The 16,047-nt window shown below is 42.9% G+C and overlaps 1 protein-coding gene across 1 annotated transcript in view; it reads right to left on the reverse strand.

Moving 5' to 3' along the window:
* Positions 1-16,047, reverse strand: part of LOC111956910 (solute carrier family 22 member 23) — an 81,154-nt gene that overhangs the window by 14,549 nt on the left and 50,558 nt on the right. Inside the window, exons 4-9 of the mRNA XM_023977612.2 lie at positions 10,680-10,848; positions 9,566-9,693; positions 5,139-5,241; positions 3,913-4,151; positions 2,741-2,773; positions 881-1,004 (exon numbers count right to left, since the gene is read on the reverse strand). Of these exons, the coding sequence (XP_023833380.1) occupies positions 881-1,004; positions 2,741-2,773; positions 3,913-4,151; positions 5,139-5,241; positions 9,566-9,693; positions 10,680-10,848 (796 nt within the window). The remainder of the gene's footprint in view (positions 1-880; positions 1,005-2,740; positions 2,774-3,912; positions 4,152-5,138; positions 5,242-9,565; positions 9,694-10,679; positions 10,849-16,047) is intronic.

Genomic DNA, 16,047 nt, shown 5'->3' on the forward strand with positions numbered 1-16,047 from the left:
CTATTACTTATATTTGTTTATTTCTTCACTCTGCCTTGTTGGGAAGGGCTCGTAACCAAACATTTCACGGTATAGACTACACCCGTTGTATTCGGTGCATGTGACAAATAAAATTTGATTTGATTTGTAAGAGAATCCTGCCAATGCAGTACCATCATTTCTCTCCTTTCTGGTCTGGTACTGGCCACTAGGTGGTGCTCCGCAGTCACTCGAGGCAGTGCAGTGCACCATACCTTACATAATACAACACACCATCATGACGATCCAAAGATGTGTCGTAGTTTGTACAGAGAGGGAAAGGCTAATTCAAACAATATGTGGATATAGAACTACACCCTTACTATGTTATCGATGGGGGCATGTAAGAAGAGGTCCATGATCACACAATAGTTTGAAATGGTGGGAGTGCTGTGCTAACAGCAGGGTTGTAATATCCTGGTGATATCCTAGCAGGTCAGAGCAACCTTAAGTCATTAACCTCTCTACTGCGATCAAACGACTAAGACTATGTTATATTTGGATAATGAGCATCATAAAACACAGGCTATTTTGCCTTCACACTAGATGATGACAGCAACATTCAGACTCCACACCTCTTTATCTTTCTTCAATTCCAGATTTGTAGACAGTATATTTACATCGCTTGACAGAGTGAATGTTCTGTAAAATGTTATAAACTGAACCAGACATTTTCCTCAAGCCATCTCTGAATAAAAGGGGAATAAAATGAAACCCTGTTTTCAATTCCCATGAGGCCTAAAACAAGCTTTCTCCTCAACCCTGGCCTGAACATATCCTCACAGCCCCTCTGAATCCTATCCATCAACCCCCCTTAGTGGTACGCTCCAGTGGTCCGGTCCCAGTGTGTGGGTGGGCTCACCTGATGACGGTGGGGGTGATCTCAGCGCAGAAGAAGATGCTCAGGTTGCTGACAGCGTGGGAGGAGAACATGCCGATGATGGAAAAGGCGATGGAGAAGTTCTTATTAAGTGTATCCGAGCTCTCTGCACAGAAAGAAGACAACACACGAGTCAGCTATTAAACTCGATTCAGCCTAAATTATTAAAGTGAGATTAGTGTATATGAGCACTCTGCTTAGAAAGCAAACAAACATAACCATTATCCAGCCATTATACAGAGAGAATACATTCTAATGTAGAAAGGTGAGATAAGCTCAAAGGAAAATACTATATCTAACCCTGATAGATGAATGACGCTCTTAAGAGAATGCTCATTGCACTGAGCAAGAAAAGTACCTATGCTTTCTCCTAAGAGCAGGGTGTTGTTGAAGGATGATCCTAATACTTCAACAACACATTTCCTGCCATCTTGACATAAAACTATGGGTTTATAAATAACATATGTAGATGGTTACATCATTCCCATGACGTGTATACAGTATATGAGGCATGTTTAAATTGCATCGTCCGAGGCTGGTCTCCAGTCAGTTTGGTGTCTAAATTAAACATGTTTAAGTTGCCCAAAGAGGATAATCTCTGGCTGGTCCCGGATCGGTTTGGTGTCCAAATTAAAGATGTTTAAGTTGCCCAAAGAGGATCATCCGAGGTTGGTCAGTTTGCTGCTCCTCTCTAATCTCTAATCCTCTGGCTGTCTGACAACAGGCCAGGCCCAGTTTGCTTCCACGTGGAAGATTAGGGATAGAGAGAATGGAGAGAACATAAGAGATAGATAAATACACAGGGGAAGAAGAGGGCTAGAGGTTAGTTAGGGTCAATGAGACAAAGGAGGATCAGGGAGTAGAATACAGACAGGGAGACTGGTAATTCCACCTCTAATGAAAAATAGCATTAAGAAGAAGTTACTCTTATTAAAATACATGAAGACCAAGCAAGATGAAAAGCAGCTCAGATGAATGATGGTGATACGGCATAATGTATTTCATACCAGGTATAATGTACTAGCTTTTAAGGTTGTACAACTGCTGGTTTCATGTGTCTGTTGTGGCGTTTCACTGTGAAGGACAAGCAAGCTGGATCTGAATGTGTATTTATGCAGTAAACAGAACGCAGCTAGCTAGTCCTTGAGATATTTATTCACTAATGCCTACAGACGTACTGAGCCAGTCACATGGTGCCTCTGAACTGTCACTTGTCGTAGTTGTCAAACAGAAATCGCACGTCACGGTTTGGGCTATCGGGACCTGACTGAACTCTGCAATGAGTTTGTGTTTTTAGAGAGTGGGTGGGAAAGAGAGTGGGAGTGATTGGGAGAAAGGGAGAGCTAGGAAAAGTCACAGTATTTAGGTTGAGGTGAAAAATCAACCTTTGCCTGGAACCACCAGCATTGTGCAACAAACACATTGCGACATTTAAAGCCCTGATTTTAGTGCTGTTAGTTTATAATGCTGACATTTTCTTAGTGTTCTTCAATCTTATAAAGATGTCAGTTCCTCCAATCTTTGTGTAATCATATCAAACAAATCACGCTGAGGACATCTGCTGCTATCATAATGTGTTTCTAACAGCTTGAACCACATTTATTGGTTATCAATTTACTGCAGAATTCTCCCATCTGCCCAGGACCTTCTTGGTTCTTTATCAAGCAGTTAAAGTATTTCCAGTAAGCTGAATATAATTCGGTAAACATGATAAACAGTTATGAGCCAGAATGATGGGGTATTGATTAGTTCAGCTTCTAGGGCAGAGCAACAGCAACAAGGGAAACATTGGCTGAGGTCCCACTAGAATGAATAGGAGACAAACCGATGGTTGTACTGTACCTATATTCAGATGGACACTGTATTTCCCCAGCACTACAGGAGCCATAGGGAGAGAGAGGGAAACATACACAGGTTAATATGTAGTCAAATGATCATCTAACACATCACACAGAGCATAGCCGACACAAAAATAAGACACAGCCATGCAGTACCACAAGTTAATTTTCCAGTCACAAAACACACACTAGTTACACCACAGCAATAACAACACAAGATGTGTGTTGTGTGTGCGTGCGTGTGTGTGTGTATGTGTTTGACCTTGATGTGTACCTGTAGTTGTAGGTTAAACATTTGTTCACTCAACATATAAGTGACTCTTTAAAGAAATACTAAATACTCTGACAGATTTCAGACAATCATTTGTCCTTGTCATACAGTAACACCACATCACATAGACCTACATTTAAACCCCACTCCAAAACAACTATAACTAACTATAAAGGCTATTTCACCTCTACCTATTCACATTCATAATAAAACTAGATACAACTAGATAAGATCCACACTTACCAGCTGGCTAGTGACAGTGAGACATTTTAGCGGGGAGACATGACCTGCTATGCCACATGTCAGATAGCTTGTGCTACTCTCACAACGTGAGTGTTGTAGGGACGAGACAGAATGACACGGTGCCGTAGAGGTCAAGGTATGGCTTTGTGCCGTAGAGGTCAAGGTATGGCTTTGTGCCGTAGAGGTCAAGGTATGGCTTTGTGCCGTAGAGGTCAAGGTATGGCTTTGTGCCGTAGAAGTCAAGGTATGGCTTTGTGCCGTAGAGGTCATGGTATGGCTTTGTGCCGTAGAAGTCAAGGTATGGCTTTGTGCCGTAGAGGTCAAGGTATGGCTTTGTGCCATAGAAGTCAAGGTATGGCTTTGTGCCGTAGAGGTTAAGGTATGGCTTTGTGTCATACAGGTTAAGGTATGGCTTTGTGCCGTAGAGGTCAAGGAATGGCTTTGTGCCGTAGAGGTCAAGGTGAGCAGCTAGAATGCACAGACTGTATGATAATTTGTGTGTGAGTGCTTGCAGTGTATGTGTGAGTGTGTGTGTGTTTGTGTGTGTGTGCATGTGCATGCCTGTGTGTTTGTATATTTGTGTGTGTGAGTGTGTGTGTGTGTGCATGTTTGTGACAGCGTGTGTACTATGCAGTATGTGTATAACACTGTAGGCTACCCACAGTTGAGCAGGCCAAGCTGCAGCAGTGATGCCAGCGCAGTGATGATCATGAACATGAGCAGGCCTCCCCTCCTCCCCATCAGGCCCACCGCCGGGCACAGTGCCATGCATGAAGCCACGGCGATGCCCGCCATGGTGTAGTAGTCAGCGTAGAAGTTGTGGAACATGGTGGACTCGTGGGTCTCGTGGTGGTCCATCATACTGCGGGCAAAGCAGTGGTGGATGCCATAGCCCGTCAGTCTGGATAGAGGGAGAGAGAGGGAGGGGAGAGAATGAGGAGAGAGAGAATGAAGATAAGAGAGAAAGGGGGAGATGGTGCAAGAGAGGGAAAAAGGAGTGAGGAGATGAAAGATTGTACAGAGGACAGAAAGATAGAGAGGGATATGGGAAGAGAGGGTAAAGAAAAACGATGAGTCCAGACAGAGAGTGAGGGAGAAGAAAGAGGAAAATGAATCTCTCCTCTCATCTCCTCTGAAACAAAGCCAAAAGCATGCACATACACCCTCTCCTGCTCATCTCCAGTTCTCTCATAAAAACACAGCTCATGCAAAATTCATGGTCAGACTAGAGTCAGGGGCACCGTGCACTGAAATAGCCAGGGCTGTGTCTATGTCTGCATATCTACAAATTACTGGGATAGGTGAGTGAGAAGGTTAAGCTTTATTCTTTAGGCCATATGGCAGACATACAGACAGATGGACAGACAAACAAACGACGAACGGACAGAGAGAGACAGACCTGCTAACAGCACAGACAGACAGACAGACAGACAGACAGACAGACAGACAGACAGACAGACGGACGGACGTACGTACAGGCAGACAGACAGACTGGTCAGGGCACTGAAATAGCTAATAGCCTGTCTATAATGACTGGTGAGTGAGGGAAGTGGTGAATCTTTATTCTGAAGGGAGATAGATAGACAGATGAATGGCTGGATGGACAAACAGACATGCCTTCTAACAGCACAGACAGACAGAGACAGAGAGACGGATGGACGGACGAACAGGCCTGCCAACAGCACAGAGGGCCACTGCTGGTCGATGCTGCATCGAGCAGACAGGTCAATAGTCCCATCATCACAAAACACCGGCCACCGCATTTAACACCCAGAGGCATCTTACTGGCAAGCTGCATCATGGACACATGCACACGCACACACAGACACACACCGCCAGACACACAATGCCAGACACACACCGCCAGACACACAAAGAACATACTTACGAGTTCACACAGAGGACCACAATGTTTTTCCACAGGTTCCTTGTCCCCACCATCTTTACGATACATGTCTTTTTTGGTTTCTTGTGAAGAGCGTTCTGCAGCTCTGAAACAATGAAAATAAGTCACATAAGGCTTCATACCAGGTTGTACAGTCAACCACAGGGCTTCATCTAATTCCACATGACGGGTTTAGGTGAGGGAAGGACACTTTCAGCTGCACACTATGTGATTCATACCAACACATTTCATCATGTGACTTATGATGAGGGCAGTGCAGTGCATACCTGTTAGGAGAAGGTATGACAGGGGGAAGGAGTGGGTGACTAGGGGAAAAGAAGACGAGTAAATGAATGGATAAATGAAAAAGGACAACGCCCCAGCGAAGCACGGATCACGACATGGAGCACGGATGTTTTGAAATATAATGGGTTGCTATGGAAACAAACCTCCACTTTCTGCATGTACACACACATATGCACGTGCACATTCCAAGTTTATCGCTCTATAAAATAATGGCGCTTGGAAGTCATCCTCTGGCCCAATCTATGATTGGCTCTTAAACAAGAGGCCCTTTTCAGGGCTAGTTATTTACAAGGCTACATAACACACACACACCACACACACACAACACACACACACACACACACACACACACACACACACACACACACACACACACACACACACACACACACACACACACACCACACACACACACACACACAACACACACAACTGCACTGCCCTCAACCGCAGGTTGGGGGGGTGGTGGCGGACGGCCCATACATCATATTTGTACTGCATTGTCGAGGGAGCTCGCAAGTAAGCATTTCGCTGCACCGTTTACACCAGCAGTAAACTGGGTAAGTGACAAATAAACTTTAATTTGATTTGACAAACAAACAGAGGCTGCTCCTGGCTTTATTGTGAAGTGTTTACAGCTAAGAGAGCCAGGTGCACCATGGAAAGATGACACGAGCATAGCTCTACCACTACAGAGACAAAGAATGCTCTAGCTAGCTACACCCATAGATGCAGATGACAACAGGAGGACAGAGAGTTGTGTGTGCAGGAGAGGACGAATGGGACGACCCTGCTGACAGACACACTGTCTCTCTACGCTGTATCAGCACACACTGCTCTAAAGGATCTCTGGATGCTAAGAAAATTGTTGATTTCACATTAAGCAAATCTCTTTAACGATGTATTCTCACTGTTACTCTGAGTAGCACAGTAGCAGAAGAATTWGTAAATGGTTAGCATTTTCCTCTGCCATATCATACCTGACAAGAAGACATCCTAGGTAAAAGGGCACAGCTACAGTTAACTGCCAAAATAAAGGAAACACTTGAGTAAATTAGGTTTCTGGGGGCTCTGCTATGGTGTCGGGGGCCTTTTCCTGGCATGGTTTAGATCCACACAACCCTTAGAGGGCAAGGGAAACGCCAATAAATACACAGCCATTCTGAGTGATCACCTTCAACCTATGGTGAATCATTCTTATCCTGATGGGAGTGGTCTCTTCCAGGATGACAATGCCGCCATCCACCAGGCACGAGTGGTCAMTGAATGAGACAGCGTTTCCCACCACCATCAACAAAACACCAAATTATGGAATTTCTAATGAAAGATCCCTCCAATAGGTTCTATCCAGACACTTGTAGAATCTATAACAAGGCGCATTGAAGCTGTTCTGACGGCTCGTGATGGCCCAACGACCTAATTAAGACACTTTATGATGGTGTTTTTTATTTATTTTATTACATGGGACAGAGAGAACATTTTACAGTTTTAAAGTTAGTTTCCTGCAAATCAACACATTTTGTAAAGGGGCTGAGAGAAATATTGAAGCTTCAAAGCAAATKTCCTGCAATTCTACACATTTTGCCATGGGGCCGAGAGACATTTCAGTTTTAAAGCTAATTTCCTTAAATKATACACATTTTTCCATGGCTTATGCCTTGTTCTTATGTTATCTGAGAGACTCAAACATTACAACAAAATCAATAGGGTCCCCATGCCATGCCATTTTTGGAATTTTAGAATCTCCCTGATTGTCTAGTTTTTTTTATTTTGGTGATGGTTATTAAAGATGATCTTATTAAAAAATATATTGATCCATTATCTTTTTTACATACTTTATATATGGTTTTAATCGTTTAAGTTTACACTGAAAATGTTTTACATTCCCGAAAAGTATTATTAGACACTTGAGAATTGTTTGTTTCTTTGGACAGTTTCGTGAGAATGACCCAACTATGTTGTTTACAGAGGTTATGCTATTCACATTTAGGGGGTTAAATGTGTAAATCATAACTGCTGTCAACAACATAGTTGGGTCATTCTCACGAAACTGTCCAAAGAAACAAACAATTCTCARGTGTCATTTTTCACAAAATGTTCTCTTGAATCACTGAGATTAGGATCTGTACTTATCTATTTTGTATTTATTTTTTTATACATTTGACCAACATTTTTTCAAAAGTATCATTACCGTAAAAGTCCAAAAATGTAATAAACAAATCAATATTTATAATATTTTTTAAACCTGCTCCCCTAATGAAAAGGCCTGTGTTAAACATAACAATGAAAACACTAATATTCAAAATAAAATTATACAACTATTATCAAATTAAATCAGACTTTTCCCAATTTGAGCTCTTTAGCGGTTTCGGTAATGAGAAGAACCTCATTCTGAAGGCATATAAGCAAATACATTAACTTGACTTGTGCTCATCTAAGGACTTATCCTCTAGATGATGCATCATTGGTGAATAAAACTTTCTTTAAAAACTGATTGGAGTTTTTACAGGAACTTGAAAAAGTGTCACGGTAATGAGATGTCCACAGACACTGTAGGTATGTAATACATACTATAGTTTAATGTAAACTTTAATTAGTATACCATTCTTATGATTTATGTACAAACTTTTTTTTCTMATTTTTTAATGACCTGATAAATGTATCTGGACACATTTTGGTAATGAGGATTTACAGTGAAAATGTTCAAAACTCAAACGAAAATGTCAAATGTATTTAAAATAAGACACGTTCCCAAAAACTAGACATCTTAGTCCTCAGAATGATGCATCATGMTTTTGTAACTCAATTTGCTACAGACATTTTAAAACTGATTTCATGAGAACCATCCAGTCATCTCTTGTCCAAACTGCAGGAATCTGGCCTGGCTATATTTATCCATTATCCAGACACTAAGGTAGAGAGGTCAAAGGGATTGACCTGGTCCCATCTGTTGTCTATGAGTGATGCCTCTCCCCTTCTCCTTCTGCCCCACTCCCTCTAAAGGCCCTAAAAACCGTGTTGGGGAAGCTACTCTGAAAATATAGTTTACCAAGCTACCAATACTTCACTCTGGAAGAAAGCTACCCTTAAGAAAAATATAGTTTACTTAACTAAAGTTACTTAGAAAAAGTAGTTCACAACATCCAAAATACTTTGTGATAAATTATCCTATCCTATCTAAATCTGAAATGTCATAGAATACAAATTGCAAGAACAGATCACTCTGGAGTCAGATGTTAACTGAATGTATATTTATCCTATTAAACACTTAAACAATGTTTGAAGTGAGAATTAGGCAGGTCTGATAATTTTTTTGCCAAAATGTAGTATGTACTTACAGTAGCTACACTGCTACATGGCAAAAAAGTAAGTAGCTACTGAAAACACTACTGGATTAGAATTTGTTCCACCAAGCTACAGCAAAATGTAGTTACATTACTAGTTGAACTACTTCTAGTTCACTACTCCCCAACACTGGTAATAAAATGAATTAGGTTCTGGAGGGTCGGGTCCATGATGCCACGGTGTAGGTTTACTACCCTGCCGCAGATATACCTCCACCCCCAGGAGAGAGGGCTGTTTCTATGGTAACCAGGCAGAGAGGAAGGAAGGGGATCTCCCCTTCAAGATAATCCATATAGACTGTTGACTGAACAACAGGGACCTACACTCTACTGAGCCTGACCAGGCCTTTCTGTCTCAGAGAGAATCTAACATTGGCATTATTATACTGTATGCTTWTGGCTGCGTTTACACAGGCTGGCCAATTCTGATATTTTTTCCACTAATTTGTCTTTGACCAATCACATCAGATCTTTTTCAGAGCTGATTTGATTGGTTAAATGACCAATTAGTGAAAAAATAGATCTGAATTGGGCTGCCTGTGTAAACACGGCCAGAGTTTTGTTCAAWGTATTCAAAGTTAATAGATAGTGAAAATAATGAAAAGGATCTAGAGACTATCCTAACTGTCATTGCTAGAGATATTGTCTAAGAAGAACCTTTCACTTCAGGGATCAACAAACATTTCACTTCCAAATAACAACATTAAACCCATAGCAGAGGAAAGAAACGAATCCAAACCAAAGACAAAACACTTGGGCTAATTAGATAGTGATCTCTACCTGTAAGGATGTGGTCAGTGTCCAGCTCGGGGTTGACCTGGTTCTTCTTGATGATGTGTCCCATGATCCACTTGGAGCGGCCGTACTGTTGAGTGGCCAGCAGCCACCGCAGAGACTCGGGAAAGATCCTGCATGGAGACAAGACAGAACACTCTCTAACTCTCTCCTCAATAAAATATGAACCGCTGAATCAAAATGAAATTAGTACCTATTTTTTTCACTGGGATTTAATGAGAGGCTGATAGGAATCTCAATACATCATTCTCCTCCTCAGGCTCTGTGGGAATCCCTGAGTCTGAAACGTGTGTGTGGCATGTGCGTATATGTGAATATTAATTTCTTTCTTTCTAGCGGATTGAAACTCGGATTGAATCTGCCTTTAAAATGCTTTCATAACTTGTGGATATTAAGTCCTTTGTTAAGGTGTTAATTTGAAGGGAAAGAAAATGACAAGAGCTATGATTCTCTTGGATGAACTAAAACCCATAAGTTTCTTCCCCTTGTTCTGTTGGCAGCTTTCCCAGCAGTCAGGTATACAGTGTGAATACAGGGTAAATTATGGTTAATTAATTATTATTTATTACCCAGGCTTTAAAAAGACCAGCTGTATTAACATGTACAGTAGAGGTCCTTTGACCTTAAGCTAAGGCTCTTAAGCTATAAAGATGATAGGCGATTAGGTATACCTAAATAAGAGGGAAACACAGCTGGAAAAACCCAAAAAGCTTCCCTCTGATTCTATACATATCTGATTAACCTCCAGTGTCCTGGGAATTACACAGATAATATTTCACTTCCGTGTGCTCCCATGCCCCGCTGGCCCCATACTAACTTCATACATACATAATATGAGCATTGGATAAATAGAGCCTACATTAACATAAAGCAGAAACCAATCATGAACTGTAGTGTAAGATAATTGGGAGTAGCACCTTATCAAGTGAATTAAATCAGTATTTTCTATCTAAATGGGATCACCTTGTATGCATATAATAAATAGCTAAATATATCAACACTGAGCTGCCAAATTGTAGCAGGTGTTGAAGTATAGCCTGGTCCTAGAACAGTTTGGCGCTTTGCCTGAGATGGGGAGTAAAGTAGGTGTTGTCCTCACCAGATATAAGCCAGCATGAGGAGAAGAGGGCAGATGATGACAGCCTGCAGAACCTGCCAGTCTCGACAGAGGTATGCCATCCCTGGCATCAGGAGCTGCCCGCCCAGCACCACGAAGCTGGCAACCATGGTCATGGAGAAACGCCAGGCTGGTAGGCACAGCTCAATCCCTGGTAGAGAGAGAGGAGATAGAGGTTAGCCTACAGGGACCTACAATACAGATAGATACACACACTCTGACCACAGACACAGTTCCATCTATGATAGAGAGGGTGCAGAGGGAACACAAGGTCAACAATGACACTCCCACACATTCACGACTTGACAGAGAGAGTGGACAGAAGGGAGAGGGGTCGACACTACAGTTCCACTACATAGCTCCATCCCTGGGAAGGAGACGAGTTATCCTGATACCGATGCCACTCCAGTATTGTGAACATTATTGTCCAATTACCTTGTCTAGAACTGATTCTAAATGTATGACTGATGCTACTGCATAAACCTGCATTTTCATGCAGAGAATATGGGACTATTAGCCTATTTTAGCTGAAGAGCACTGACTCTTCCATGGCTAGGACACAACACAGTCTCTGTCCTGATCCGACTGAACCAAACCTATTGCAGTAAAGTAATGAGAGTCTCCTTCGACTAATTTCTTCCCAGTCACTTTCAGAAAGTCCTTGATTCATTCATACAGACATTAGCATGCATGCCACCACCACGCTAGCCGGCAGAAACACACAGAACTCAGCCCCTTAGCAAGCTAGACACTGCGGCAGCATAGCATAGAATAAAATAGGCAATATCAATCTTATGAAGCTGGTGAGTGGTACTGTACTGCAACAACAGTTCCCTTTCATTCCCTTCTCTTTCTCAGTCTTTTGTCTTCCACTCATCACTTTATATCTCCTCCTATTTTTCTTTTTACTTGTGTTTTTTCTTTTTCTCAGTTCCAACTGGGTCTTTCAAGGTGACAGGGCYGGGATAATACACTGTCAGCAGGCTGCAGCTCCACCCCCGAGGAAAAGGCCGGAATTTCAATTAGCATCTGCCCCCCTCCTAGCTAGTATGAATAATGCTCTGTGTTCACGGGACAGTAACGCAGCTGGAATGACAGAGCTAAGACTGAGGAGGAGGAGGAGGAGAGGGGAGAGTGGTGAGAGAGGGGGAAGAGAGGAGAAGGAGTGTTGGGTTTGGTGTAACCTCACCATGACACTGTGACAGTAATGCAGCTGGAACGACAGAGCTAAGACTGAAGAGGAGGAGTAGAGGGGAAAAGGAGAGGGGAGACGTGTGGGAGAGTAGAGAGGAGAGGGGAGAGGGTTAGGAGGGGAGAGAGGAGAGGGGAGCAAGGTGGGAGGGGAGGGAGGAGAGGGGTGGGAGGTGAGAGAGGAGGGAGAGGAGAGAGGAGAGGGAGTGTTGGGTTTTGGAGTAACCTCATCCTGATTCTGTGTGGGAGTTTTCTGAGTAAAGTCATGGGTCACTGGGAATAGCATGGGTTGGTGTTATGTGGTTTTGTGAGTGTGTGAATCGAACATATGGATGTACTTACAAAACATTCTACAGAAGTACTATGAGCTCCTTACTCCAGCTGATCCTAATCCTCCACATCCCTCCTGATCAGCAGTCCCACACTGCCCTGCACCAGCCCCAACCTCCAACTATCAGCCCAGGGCCTGCCCTGCCTGCTGACACAAATCCCAGCGCTCAGGTGATGTCACACACAAAGCACTCACAGAAAGCCACAATGACACAGGGGTGATACTGAGGTGACCCACGGGTGACCAAAAAGGAGTGACCAAACAGGAGTGACCAAATGCACTAAAACAGGACTTTGTTAACACACATGCCACATGATGACAACTGACAATACTTATCTAAAGCCATGGTGGGGGACAGCATTGTTATCAAGGAGTAGCCTAACCATCAAAGCCATAATCTGCCAAAAGCCTCTGGTTTGCAACCTCTGTTCATCAAGTAGTCCAACACAGTGTGGATTCTGGAATAGAACATGCAACTTCAAGAACATAATGTCCAGTGAGTCAAAGAGGTTCCATTGTTCTGAGAACATTACAGTATCTGACCACTAGGGGCCCACAGTGATGTTATTTCCCTGTGACCAGTGGGTAACACACCACACTGACCTTTCCCCGGCAGTCACATGATCTCCTCATGGCCCCATGCCATGTCGTCACCCCCTGCCTCCCCCCCTGCTCCCGGCCACTGGGTTTGTGTGTTCCCAGCCAGTAAACAGCTCCAGGGCCCGCTCCTTCTAAATACAGTAAAGATGTGGTGGTAGACATATTAAACTGTACAGTTATAATGATTGTTCTTAAAAAGATTGTAGATAATAAGACTCAGAATACTGCTTCCTGTTTTTTTCTTAAAGAGATTGTACAAATGGAATAATGTGTGTGCAACCATGTGCTCAATATCCAGAAAGGTTGAGACTGAAGAGTGACTGTGTGGACGTGTTTATCTATGCCTCTGGGGACCAGAAGTCCCCACAAGAATAGTAAACAAAGAAGGGTTAGAGTTAAGGTTAGGTTTTGGGGTTAGAGTTAGCGTAAGGGTTAAAGTTAGTGTTAGGGATTAGGGARAATAGGATTTTGAATGGGACTGATTTTTGTGTCCCCACAAGGTTAGTTGTATAAGACTGTGTGTGTGTGTGTTTGTGCGTGCGCACGCCTGAGTGCATGTGTGTGTGTAGTAGGCCTATCTCATTCTTTGTGGACTTTAAGTGAGGTCACACTCATTGATCAATACCTTATCTTAAACTGTAAGGATCAATAGGCTCTGGGTCCAAGGCCTCTGAGGAATAGAGGGATGTTTAGGTAACAACTTCACAGTAATACTACGTTGATCCCTACTTCCAAAATGGCATGACAATATTTGCAACTTAGAACTTTGCCTGCTGAACGTGGATGAATGAATGTGTGTGAGTGTGCACGCACATGTAAGTTTGCTTGTGTCTCTGTAGTAAAAACAGACATTACTATCAACACAAAAAGGATGTATCTGCGGTTTAATCATTATTCCAAACAGTTGCAAAATGAGTTTAGCTACTTTTGCAACAAAAATGTGAATTTTTATTGGACAGACTCAGGTAGGTTCCTCTGTTTGCTGAACCTATCCAATAGAAACGCTAGTTTTCGTCGCTAAATTGTTTGGATTAGTGATTACACCCCAGCTCTACTAGTCCCAGATGAGACCCCAGACAGACATAACATACATCCAGTCAGTGTAACACAAACACAAATCATGACAAAATAGCACCAACAAAACCACAGTCATCAACCTGGTCCAAACAGTTGATGGATTAGGTCTACCGTTGACTCCCTACACCATGAGAAGAAAAAAGAGACACAATGCAGTCTGATACTATGTCCTGCTCTGTTGCTTTGGACAGTGGGTAAATGTCACTTATCCAAAGGGTAAGCAATCATGTTGTTATATCATGTTGTGAAAGCGTGAGTTATTTGAATAACACAGTGTCTGCAAAATGGGCCTACTACAGTATCAAGCTATGGAAAGAAGGTCCCCATCCATCCACCACACTGGGACTTCTGATAGGGAGGGATATAGACCCCCAGGAGAGGATGGGGGCTAGGGGTGAGAGATATGGATGTAGGGATATAGACCCCAAGACAGGATGGAGGCTACGGGTGAGAGATATGGATGTAGGGATATAGACCCCAAGACAGGATGGAGGCTAGGGGTGAAAGATAGGGATGGAGGGATATAGACCCCAAGACAGGATGGAGGCTAGGGGTGAAAGATAGGGATGGAGGGATATAGACCCCCAAGAGAGGATGGGGGCTAGGGGTGAAAGATAGGGATGGAGGGATATAGACCCCCAAGAGAGGATGGGGGCTAGGGGTGAGAGATAGGGATGGAGGGATATAGACCCCCAAGAAATGATGGGGGCTAGGGGTGAGAGATAGGGATGGAGGGATATAGGGGCGGAAGGAAAGGAAGTTTGCCTAGCAGCCGGGGAATGTACACTCAGCACAAAAGTGAACTTTACCCTGCTCAGAGGAAGCACTGAGTGTGCATCTTATCTAATTTATCTAGACACAAAAAGTGAGGGAGTGGGGGAGGACAGGACGAGAAGGAGGGAAGGGATTCTGTGAATCACCCACCCAGTCATAGATTCTCTCCTCTCCTCTCATTGGAGAAACTCCTCCATTTCTTCCACCTACACATCCTTCTCTGTCTCTCTGAGAAATAGGGCTGATCTCAGCAGCCATTTGTCTGTAGTGCTTCTACATCTGCATTGCTTGCTGTTTGGGGTTTTAGGCTGGGTTTCTGTATACCACTTTGTGACATGGGCTGATGTAAAAGGGGCTTTATGAATAAATGTGATTTGATTTGACTAGGTGATCCATGTTCAGTTAAGCCTGGGTCCAACATGCCTTCATTATAAGTCTCTAACTGATCCTAGGTCCTGAGGGTGACTGAGCACAGTGCAGCAGGCTGTGGCTGGTGTCCTCAGGAAGCCATATCCATACTGGATGAGGGGAAATGAAAAGCTCTTCTCTATAGCAGAGAGATGGACAGTGTCTGCTAATGTGAACAGGCCTGAGTGATACATCCACCCAGATAAAGACCCATTGACAATCAATTAAAACGAGGACAAGTAGACAGAGAGAAAGATAAACTGATATTGAAGCTACAAGGATCCAAGACTGGTAAAGCATGGACTCAGTTCAGTCCTACGTATTGCAGCAGGAAGGGGAACAGAACTGGGCCAAATCCTGTCTGAATGAACCAGCTTTACTCCCCCATCACCAGAGGGGAAACAGACCAGGATAGAGCAGGGCAAACAGGGGGTACGCTGCCCACTGGCTCACACGGAAGAGGGGCTACGGATATGACCTATTACAGCTATGTACTCTTTAGAGTTGATTAGTGTTTTCCTGTTTTTCAGTACATACAGTATCTCTGCCGTTTCTATGTGCAATGCTAAATGTATAGCAATGTCTCTGAGCGAAACGTATAGCAATGTCTCTGTGCTAAATGTGAAGCAATGTCTCTGTGCTAAATGTATATCAATGTCTCTGTGCTAAATGTATAACACACCAATAAGAATTTAAGACTGTAATCGCTGCCAAAGGTGCTGAAACAAAGTGCTGAGTAAAGGGTCGGAATACTTATGTAATATGTCATATTTAGATTTTTTTAACTTATTATACATTTGAAAAACAATTATAAAAACCTGTTTTTGCTTTGTCATATGGTATTGTTGTAGATTGATGAGAAAAACAACAACTATTTAATCGATTTTACAGTAAGGTTGTAACATAACAAAATGTGGAAATATTAAAGGGGTTTGAATACTTTCAGAATGCACTGTATATTGCGATTCT

The sequence above is a fragment of the Salvelinus sp. IW2-2015 genome, linkage group LG32, assembly GCF_002910315.2.
Source record: "Salvelinus sp. IW2-2015 linkage group LG32, ASM291031v2, whole genome shotgun sequence".
NCBI classification, from domain to species: domain Eukaryota; kingdom Metazoa; phylum Chordata; class Actinopteri; order Salmoniformes; family Salmonidae; genus Salvelinus; species Salvelinus sp. IW2-2015.